The sequence below is a fragment of the Gossypium hirsutum genome, chromosome D13 (assembly GCF_007990345.1).
Source record: "Gossypium hirsutum isolate 1008001.06 chromosome D13, Gossypium_hirsutum_v2.1, whole genome shotgun sequence".
In the NCBI taxonomy this organism is placed as follows: domain Eukaryota; kingdom Viridiplantae; phylum Streptophyta; class Magnoliopsida; order Malvales; family Malvaceae; genus Gossypium; species Gossypium hirsutum.
Window position 1 is genome coordinate 50766638 of NC_053449.1, and position 11846 is coordinate 50778483.

Genomic DNA, 11846 nt, shown 5'->3' on the forward strand with positions numbered 1-11846 from the left:
AGCTAACATCGTACTGGAATCTTCGACTAAAAAAAGGAAGGATAAAATCAACGGCGAATAGCTCGAAATCCACGATTTGTGTGTCTATAATCCACACCTAGCTGTTAATTATTGTATTTTGAATTATTGAATATGGTAAGTAGTTGAGGTGAGTACTTTAGTACTTTGAGATTGAATTGAAATTATAGTTTATTAAAATGGATTGATTTGGTATATATTATGAATGTGTTGATTATATGAAATTGAAATGAATATATGTTTAAATGTGATCATGTGAATATATGAGAATTCGATATTGGCCGTATTTGTAAGTGAAATGGAACTCTATCAACTGTTTCAGGCTAAGTCAGATGTAGATGGCATGCCATAGGATAGGAAGAGTTCAGGGATTTCTTCGACTTCGAGTCGATGAGGTACTGGGTGCCAATTTGCTTCGGTTTAACCGATGAGACACTAGGAGTCAATTTATATAGTGCTGGGCACAGTTATTACTTCGGATTTATCTAATGAGGCACTGGGTGCCAAATTGGTGTGTTGTTTAGATCCGTGTATCCGTCCGAGTCCAAGTCGAGTTAATAAGGGTAATTAAGTAATAAAGTTCTTTAATTGATATTGAAATGGTAAGGTATGTGAAATGGAAATGAGAAAGTGGATTGAAAAAAAAAAGAAATGTGAAATATATTGTGAACATAAATGAAATATATGAGTGATGCACTCATATTTATGAAATATATGAATTGAATATGGAATGGGTTGTGCCATTGTATAAATGAATTGTTGGTTTATATATGAAAAGTTATTTATATAGCAAGTAATGTGAATTGAGATATTTATTATCAATAATCAAGTATGAAAACATGTCAGAATTAAGTATGGTATGAAATGATTTCAATTTAGTCCCAAGTTGTTTTTAAGGTGACTCTTCGGCTTCAAAGGCTCAATATAGGGACAGTGTGTGTATGTATGAATGGATTAAGTTATGTTTTTGATATTGAATGAATTAAATATAATGTTCTAGTTGTATGGTAATCTTCGTAACCCTAATTCGATGACAGAGTGGGGTTAGGGGTGTTACAAACTCAATTTAATTTAACTAATAACACACTTACAGACCTTAAATCGAGCTTACGGGGCCCTAAGATATAGGTGGGAACATTTTAGGATCAATTTGAAATAAACAGAAAATTTTGGAAAACTTCAAAATTTTAGAAACAGGGGTCACATGGCCGTGTGGTCAAGCCATGTGACATAACCCAAACTGTATGGACATTCGAAGTCTAGACACACGGCTGTACCACAGCCCGTGTGTTTGCCCGCATGAGTATTCAAAATAGGGTCACACGACCATGTCACAGGCCATGCGAAAAATTATGTGTGCATTTGATGTTTGGTCACACGGCCATGTCATAGGCTGTGTGCCAAACTGTGTTACATACTAACTTGAGACACACGGTTGTGTCGCAAGCCGAGTCTCAGATCGTATGAAACCTACACCTAAAACAATAATGACACACAACCATGTGAGGTGACCGTGTGACATCTCGTGTCCCAAGCCATGTGTAGCCTAAGTTGCCTCTAAATCAAGCCATTTCAATCCCGATTCTTGCTCACCAAAACACACCATTTCTGCAAACATTCAAATGACCAAAAAAAACTTAAAACATATCAGTTCCACGAACCTATAAGACTAACCAATGTACCAACAAAATGTACCGCAACCACAAATCAAACATGATTCCATTCATTATTACAAGTTCATTCAATAAACTTAAATCAAACATACTAACAACCATTTCAAAAAAAACCATATCATTCAACCATAACTTACGAAATATGAGATAGAACATGCACAAGTGCAAATTTCACCTATTTACATCATCATTTCCAACACACATCAACTAAGCACTTGATCATAATAAGCTTATCACAAACTCAAAACATCAAAGGAACCAAGATTTCATATAAGCCCTATACATGGCAAAACACACATATATCATTCAATCTAAATGCCTATCCAATATACCCTAATTGGCACCATAAATAAACATCCAAAACAATTCAAACTTAATGCTAAAAGACTAATCTTAAACATACATCTCACATATTATTTAACTATCCTTTCACATCCCAATTCTACCATCAGTCACCTACTTCAAAAGACATTCACAAATGACCAATTCACATATTTGCGTATACATTAACAAGCCAAAATCAAAACATATGAACAAAAACTCTCAAATCACATCACATTGGCCAAAAAAAATAATAAACCTATTACATGCCATTTATAACCATCAACATAATAACCAAAGTCTACCAAAATGATGATCTATAGTGTGATCGTGCTCCGATGCAATTTCAATAGATCGAGCTTCTGATGATCTACAAAACAGACAAAGTAATTACGTAAGCAACTAGTGCTTAGTAAGCTCGTATAAAGAAAACTTAAACTTACCGAACATAAAATGATTAATTCATTCATTCATTGTTCATGAGATCATAAGGGTACTTTTCCTTCCTATCTACAACACCTCACAAGGTTAGTAGATATAATTAAGAACATATCTATACATGAAAATAGAACATAACATGAAATGAATTTCATTATGTAAACCATCCAACACATAACCAAATAGTTAGCTTTTCAATCCATTTATACATATCAAAATTTCCATTTCATAAGCTCAATGACATAATATGCATACCTTTTCGTTTTAAACTTTACTTTCCCGTTGAACCAAATAGAATAACATCGGATACTCAAGAAATACTCACACACAATGTGCCTTTCATGCAACTGTAACTGTCTCTAAAATTCTTACATAAGCTATGAAATGGGCCTGCTTACACGAGTTGTGGGTTGGGATGTTAGCTACACGACGCTGCTCATACGAGTTATGGAGAAACTGTAACAAATGCAGTACCTCATCCATCGGTTGGACATCCAGGACCAACACCCGAAACCATATAATCTCTAATGACATGTCATTTGTATCCTAAGTATTCACAAGTTTCAAACGGGACCTTTGCACATATCTGAATCCTTTAATATCACTATGTTATACCATTTCACACATGCTTTATGAAATACACATTTTTCAATTACACATCCAATTTAACTAGTATCACATTTTGATCCATTATACTAAAACATTGTACAACTATCAATCTAATTTACACATAACTTAATACACATATATATAACACTCAAAACTTCAATTAATAAGTTTAATGTTTTTACAAACTTACCTCAACAAAAACAGTTATAACAACGAAGCCACCAACTAATCCGACACTTTAACTTGTCCCTCGATCCAGTTTCGATTGATTCGTTTCTTGATCTAAATAATAATTCTCATTCAATTAAATCTTTCAAATAGCTTAAATAACTAATTCAAACTATAACCCTTATCAATGAGAAATTTACAAAATTACCCCTAATGTTTTACCTTTTGTGCAATTTAGTCCCTAAACCCGAAACTTACAATTTAACCACTTTTAATTAAAATTCATGCTAGTCAATTTACATAGGATTCATAATAAACCCATTTTTATCATCATTTCACAATATTTACATGATATTTTACTAATTAAACAATTTAATTCCTAAACCTTAAAATCATTAAAAATCACATAACAAAATGAGTTTATTCATCAACCAAGCTTAATACCCTATAAACCAAATTCAAAACACATTCACATTATTCATGGTAAGTCCCAAGAATTTTAACAATTTTACAAATTGACCCCGGACTAGCTAAATTAAGCTCATTTGGTAACAAAAACATAAAGATCATTAAAAACGGAATTAAAATTCACTTAGATGCATGAAATAGGAGCTTGGCCGATTCTCAAGCTTAAAACTATGGTGATTTTCGACTACAACAAAACCAAGAAGAAGATGATACTAATGTTTTTTTTTATTTGTTTTAGTTATTATTTAATTTAATTTACCACTTTATCCTTTAAAAATTAACCTTTAAAATCAACTAATAATGTCCAAAACCGTTCATGTATAATTACCAAATAACTCCAACAATTCACAATACTATAGCCATTTAATATATTTAACTAATAGAAACTCACTTTTGTACCATTTACGATATAGTCCTTTTTAATTAATTAACTATCTAGACATTAAAATTTCTTAACCAAATTTTAAAGACTCTAATAACACTCCATAAATATTTAATAAAATATTTACGAGCTTGTTTTATAGAAACAATGTCTCAATACCTCATTTTCTAAAACAACTTGACTTAATGGATTAATCACTTGAACTTGACTATACGACCAATCAACGAAATTTATTAAATCAAAATATATTATAATACTATATTTGACTCTTAAATATTAAATAAAAATATTTACAGACTCACTCATCGGATTTGTGACCTCGAAACTACTGTTTTCGACACCATTGAAAACCGGGTTGTTACAAGCCTGAAGTACCATATCTAAGTGTCATAAGGGCCTTGATGTATCTTGCAAACAACACAATGTTTGATATAGCTTTCTCTATAAACTTGTTAGTAAGATTTAGTTCTTCTCAAACACGTAGGCATTGGAATGGAATTAAACATGTATTTTGATATCTTATGAGGACAATTGATATAAGATTATTTTATTCAAATGATTCAAAATATCTATTAGTCGGTTATGATGATGTTAGATAATATCGGATCCACATAGAAGTTGATCTCAAACTAGATATTTATTTACATGTGGAGGTACTTCCAAATCATCGCGTTTAATACAACAAACATTAACTGCGCCTCTTCAAATCATACAAAAATTATTACAATGCATGAGGCAAGTCGAGAATGTGTTCGGCTAAGGTTATTGACCTAACATATCCAGAAGATATGTAATTTGCCTTTATAGAAAAAGATGTCAACTATCTTATATGAAGATAATACAACATGTATTGCTCAATTAAAGGGTGATTACATCAAAGACATTGCCAACCACAACATTTGAAAGACTAGTATACAAGATTAATTGCATCAACTCAAAGATGTAATGTGATATTGCCATTAGGGGGAGCCTAAAACACATTGTACTCTTTTCCTTTAATCAAGGTTTTGTCCCACTGGATTTTTCAGGTAAAGGTTTTTAACAAGGCAACTTGTACTAGGAGATTGTGCACTATTTTTCCTTCATTAGTTTTTATCCCACAAGGTTTTTCCTAATAAAGGTTTTAATGGGGCACAATTTTCTCTAATGGACATCCAATGAGGAGTGTTATAAATAGATAAATGTGGATGTCCATATTCTAACCCCTTCATTTATGAGGTAAACCCCCCTCATTCATTATGAAAGTAAATATGCAAGTTGCTTAATGTATGTGTTACTGAAGCACTTAAGTAAGCTTCATTTATTTGTGTTGTATTGAATGAAAATGACTCATAAATAGAATCCTTGTATGAGTGAAAATAAGATACAAGAAAATTCTCTATTGATTTAACCTATTGTTTAATTTTTAGTGTTCTTTTATTTGATTATTTTATAACATAGAGCAAGGTTTTTTTTTCTTTCAAAAATGTCAAAAATTTTGCTTATACTAATATTTATAAATTTTTATGGTAAAACTTAAATTAAAAAGAAAATAAATAGTAATTAGGATAAATTGGACCCATCTATTTTTTGAAATTATAAAATATATTATCAAATTTTAATTATAAGGAAAATTCTTCTAATTTTAAAATATTTATAAATTAAAGAATAAAAAAAGAGTTTAAAATTTTCTAAAAAAAATCTTTAAAAAACAGAACTTTTTTCTATTAACTAGTTTACTCTACAAATTATCCCTATTAAAAAAATGTGAAGAATCAATTGATGAAATAATTTTTGGGGCACTATTTAAGAGATTCTAACATTATGCAATGCTTATTCAAACGTACTCTTCTCAAAGTAGGTGAATTCTCAATTTTTTTTAGCATGATGACAATAACATGATGGAAAACTACAAATATGTGGCATAAATTGGATGATTCATCAAGCAAAAACCATAAATTGTGCTTTTGTTGTATTCATCATCTTCAACTTAATTTTGAAATGAGGACCTTCAACAAAAAAAGAACATGGATTCATTTTGTCCTTCGTGAAGTGAAGAGAAGGAAATAACCATACTTTGGAAAGTCATGTAGTTGGACAATAGGATTTTAGGCATTTAAAAAAATATAACTTTTTAGAATTATGTGAATTTTTAAAATTTTAATGATTTTCACGTAACCTTAATTATATTTATTTTTTAAATTTTAGAAAAATGAAGTATAAGTTTTTAGATTTTTTTAAGAACTTTTTGGATTTATCTTTAAAAAAATTCTAAAAGTATCAAATTAATATTTTAGTTATAGTTTAGAGATCAAATTAAATATTAAGCTTATAGGTTAATGTGTGATATGTCTGCATTTTCAGTTGTACTGTAAAAAATATTAAGGTTTTTAAACCATGTGTGTTGGCTTGATGGTTAGGGTGTTCACCACCCTAAGTGTGACTTACGTTCAAATCGCGTAACTGTTAAGACTTTGTCCTCTTGATTCAAAAAAAAATTCTCCATAAATTTATAAAGATATTTTTCTTATTTGTAACTTGACCCAAGAGTTTAGAGAAATTGTAAAATTACCCCACTGGTAATTTTTGTGAAAAATTTTCTGATTCGAAACGAGCCCACACTCGGCAGACGTGAGCTTCAGGATAGCGAAGAAGACTACTCAATCAAAGCGCCAATCCCAGACGAATCAAAAATGTACAATTTTGATTAAGTGTTTATTACTTTAAATATCAGAACCAAGATCTTGTTTTGTAAAAATTTTTAAAATCTGGTTTTTCCTAAATTTATTTTCGGTTGTGTTTTCCAAACCTATTTTTTCCAACACATTTCAATAAAACCGTGTGTTTTTCACAAGCACTGCACTACGCACCACCGCCGCACATGGCGGGTTCTTCTGTTCCCACAATTGCATATTTCGGGCCACCGATGTCCCCCACATTCCATACCCCAATGTCAATGTTGATGACAAGCCAAATGTCGGGCCAGATGCCGATGCAAATATCAATGTCAACACCTAGGTCAATGTCAACGTATCCCAATTTTGTTGCACCTTACGATTACACGCTGATAGTGAAACAAACACCGCACACATCATTGTTTTACTGTGGTGGGTCATCGGCACAAGCGCCTGCCGGTGGAGTGGAGGATACACGACGGGAGGCTAGGACGACATCATATTCGAGCACGGAGAAAGGCAATGGAGACGAAGGCGAAGAAGAAGATGAATACGAAGACCAAGACCAAGACCAAGACCAAGATCAACACGGAGAGAAAGCCCAAGACGAACACAATGACAACGGTGAAGACGAAGATGAGCAAGAGGGTGGGGGTGAAGGCGATGATGAGGCGGACGGTGGCAATGAGGAAGTTTATAGGCCCGCATCTCCTATTGTGTGAAGAAATCCTCCTTGAGATAATCGTCCACCACCCTGCAGCACACATTCTCCCCCACGACGCAATTGATGCATTTTTTTATTACTACTACGATGTAAATATATATGACATAAATAAAGAAACCGTATATTTTCATTTCAACACTGTATTTGTTTTCGTTACTTTCTGATATTGGATTAACAACCATATTTCACTCGTCAACTTATTTCAATATCGGTCACGAATTTGATTAACAACACCAAAACAATAGTGTGTTCCTGATGTTTTATAATTTCATTAAAATAGTGTTCCTATTAGTATTTGGTGCCTCAAAACGTGCATCAATTATACAAAAAAAATTCTATACAACCCTCTGCTTTTAATTTTGAGTCAGAAAAAGGTGAAAGAAAACACTCCCAACTGGGCGAGCTTCCCCCGTCTGATTTTTCAAAAGTACATGACCATTATCTCCGAAGCTTATCCTGGGGAAGTCGAGTTCTAAAGTGTTTTTGCTTTGTACAGCCACGAGTGGTAGTATACGTAGAGGTCTCAATCGATGGTCGTTATGCGGTTATGGATCGAGGTATAACGGGGGAGCAGTTGACGGTTGTTATGCGGCCATGAGCTCAAACTTTTCGATTACCCAAACATGTTGCCTTATAAATAACATACAGAAGTTTGAGAGCATCTTCATAGGGAAAAACTATAGGCCTTCTCGTTATAATCGACTTAATTTTTTTCTCCATTTCGAGGCAGCCGATACATTTAACTTTCCTTCTTATACAAAGGTTGGCACCATCATGGACAAATGAGGACTCTCAGGTGGGGAGCGGCTATTTTGGTGGAGTAAAGCTGATGCTCCTTTCGGACTGACAGCTATTGTCATTGTTAAACAACCCATTAATAACTACAACTGTTACAGCGCTGACCTCAAGTTTGACCTCTACTTCCGTCGAAACATCTGCTCTCCCCCTAAATGAAAGGTTAAAGATATCGGGTGTGTAGAAATATAGAAAAAATTTACGTTAATTACACTGAAAATCCCACCGTTTTTCCTTATGATTATGACATCAATCTTATGTATGGTACATATAAGGCATTATTTACGGGGTATCCAAAAAGCTTGAACTCGTGACCATGAAAGGACCGTCAATTAGCCCCTGTTATACTCGAACTCGTGATCGCATCATGGTCGTTAACTAGGGCCTCCACTTGGACTTCAACTCTTGATTTTATCAAGTACAACACCCCAAAACCTGATTTCCCCAAAATGGGTTTTTGAGGTGATGGTCCTATCCCTCCACGACATATAAAATGTATGTGTCATGAGGCGCGTTATCACATTCCCGACTCCTCAAAACTACCTTTGAAATTCCTTTGCTTCAGTTGAAAACCCCGAACCCTTTTACAAAAACCCTAAACCCTATTAAAAACACTAATATTAAAAAATATTAAAAAAATATTAAATATTAAAAATATTAAATCCCAAAACCTAAAAATATTAAAAAAATAACCCTAGGAGAGAGGAAGGGAAAGTGTGTCCAGTTGAGTGACATTTCTATACAGGTGGTAGGAAAGCGCGCTCAACTAGACAAGCTTTTTTTCCACTTGTACAGAAAGCGCGTCCGGCTGGATGTATTTTCTCTTTCTCTCTCCAAAAACGACCTATTTCCCTAAATTTAAAAAATAAATTTTAAAAAAATTTGCATATTAGCCTAATTTAGCTGGAAAATCTTCAAATTTTAAAATATTCATAAATTAAAAATAAAAAAAGTCTAAATTTTCAAAAAAAAAATCTTTAAAAAACTGATTTTTCTATTAACTAGTTTAGTCAACAAACTATCCCTATTAAAAAAACATAATGCAATACTTATTCAAAGGCATTCTTCTCAAACTAAGTGAATTCACAAAAAAGTTTTAGCATGATAACAATAATCTGACGGAAAACTATAACACCACGTTTGGTTGGATGGAATTGCTATTACATTCCACCCTAATTCCGCGCGCAACAGTAAAGCAGCCGTTTGGTTCACCGTTTAGGTGATTCCACGGAAGTGCTATTACAGGGGCATTCCCTCCACTCACGGAATTGCTATTATAGGGGCCGGGGTCTGAATACCTATTCAACACGCTACCGTTTAGGCTTTTAGACCAAAATAGCCTGCCTCTCTTCTTCCCAAAATTCACTCCAGATTTATTTTCCTCTCCAAATCAAGCATCCATTCACCCTTCGTCTTCATCTCCCACGTTTTCTTTTTCTCTTTTTTTCCCGATTCATTTTAGTTAAAGTTCTTTCATCTTCATCTCCCCAAATATTGTAAGTTCGGTTGAGACATTTTCTGCTCAACATTTTTTTTCCCTTTTCAGTCACGTTTTCTCATTCTTGTTTACACGAATTGATGCAGTGAAATCCAGAAGTACCAGCAAAGTACTGAGAACTCCTCATTAGGAAACTGCCTTTCAAAAGGTTCGTTCGTGAAATTGCCTAGACTTTAAGGAAATACCATTAAATTACTGCTTCTTCTTCTTTTCTATTTAATTATTGTAAAGAAATCAAAACTTATGCTCAAAGTATGGTTACGGTTATGGTTATATAAGATAAGAATGTTTGCATTTCATGAAGATGGATGATAAAAAAAAGGGTCTTCTTTTTTGTTGATGGTTTGTTTTCATCTTTGTAATTATATGAACCATACATCAGCTCAACAATTTTTTACCAAAAAAATGTACAATTTTGAGGGTGAGGAACATCCAAAAACCTTCTTACCTGTAAGCATATAGGCTTTAAATACAAGCCACCAGTAAAGAAGCTAAATTGGAAAAGGGAAAAAGGAAAAAAAATCCATATGTTTTGAAGAGGCAGGTAGGCAAGCATGGGTTGTGAGATTGGTCAAGTCATTTGATGTCAGCTAAGCTGTAGTTGATGTAAGGCAGGCAGGAATGGTTAGTATTGTTGTAGTATTTACTATATTAATCTATGGTTTCGAAATTTGTTTTAACTGCCTTTTCTGTTCATATTTTTCGTGAGCATTTTTGGTTTGTTGATAGGAGTGCTTCTGCTGTAAATTGATGGAAGAAATATAGCGTTCTTTTTCTTTTTTTTTTTTTGGTCTTTGGTTGATATTGGCAATTTGATTTAGGAGGTGAATGGAAAGAGTTTAATGACATCTATTGACATCACCAAATTTTAAGAAAAACTCAGGAAATCATTAATGTCTATTGGTTATAATTGCATGATCATTTGTAAGGATCAGACAAAACCATAGTTTTCTTTTGTTGGTGAGCAAATGTGTTGCGTAGAATGTTCTAATTCATCTGTAGGATTTTGCATTTATGTTTTGTCTCTTGTATGCGTACATAAAGGGTGACGAGGATATAATTTGAAGGTTTTGAAAAGTTCATCATAGTTTTCTTTTGTGAACTATGTTGTACAAGATTTATCTTATTGTATTATTTGAATAAATACGTGCAGGTATGAGCCATTATCCTTTCTCCTAGGCAAGGAGTACTTTTTCACGGCTACGGTCCAATATATGCTCTTTCAGCTGATGTTGTTGCAAGTTTGGTTGCTCTAAAAAACGACAAGTAATATTAATGATTTCATATCTAATCCATAGTTATCTGTTAAATCGATTCCCTCTGTTCTTTATGTGTCTTGTTGGCGTCTTGTCTCTATTTGGGTCATAGATTTTGACTTGCTAACAATGTTGGTTTTGTATATTCGGCAACTGTTTCGGCAAGAGATTATTGAAATGTTTCTTTGTGATCGTATCTGGATTTTGAGCTACTTTTCTTTTTCTTCTGTTTTTTGGTTTTACTGAGTTTGCAGCGGCAAGAGACAATGTTGGTTTTACTCGTGTTTGTGCAAAGTACTGCGTGAAGTGTATATGTTGGTGCTTTTAATCAAATAAGTTGGTTCTTTCACATGCCATATTCAATATCTTGAATGGGAGTCTTCAAAAGATATGGAAGACTGCTTTGGGGAAATATATGAAGATTTAAGACAAAAGTTAGCTTGTGATGTCGTAGTTGATGCACGGCTTTCCTCTACATAACGGACTTTCAAAGTTAAACTATTTTATCTAGTTTTCATTTGGAGACCATGATATCTTTTTAAAATTATTTCAAAATCTTTTTATACAATGTAATATTAAAGATAACTCATTATTATTATTTAAATACTAGCTCTATTATTATTATTTGAATAAACTTAACATTTTTGTCTGTTGATTTACTATTTGCAGGCTCTAGTGCATTTTGTCTATTATATTATCTTAATTGATATTATAAATAATTTAATTTTTGTATTACTTAAATATTTATTAGTTGAGAAAATTTTAACAATATGATAAACAATCTAAATAAAGGGTAATTATATTATTATAGATAATCTGATCCAAATAATTTATAAAGATAT

General features: G+C 32.8%; 1 protein-coding gene and 1 long non-coding RNA gene across 2 annotated transcripts; both read left to right on the forward strand.

Annotated features, from left to right (window-relative positions):
• Positions 1-6937: 6937 nt before the first annotated feature.
• On the forward strand, positions 6938-7453 carry LOC107919206 (nucleosome assembly protein 1;1-like). The gene has a single exon (XM_016848716.1). It carries the CDS (start codon positions 6938-6940, stop codon positions 7451-7453), a length of 516 nt encoding a protein of 171 aa, XP_016704205.1.
• Positions 7454-9335: 1882 nt separating this feature from the next.
• On the forward strand, positions 9336-11612 carry LOC121225116 (uncharacterized). The gene is made up of 4 exons (XR_005922972.1): positions 9336-9746; positions 9835-9896; positions 10902-11014; positions 11259-11612. It is a non-coding gene; the product is annotated as an uncharacterized lncRNA (long non-coding RNA).
• The last annotated feature ends 234 nt before the right edge of the window (positions 11613-11846 follow it).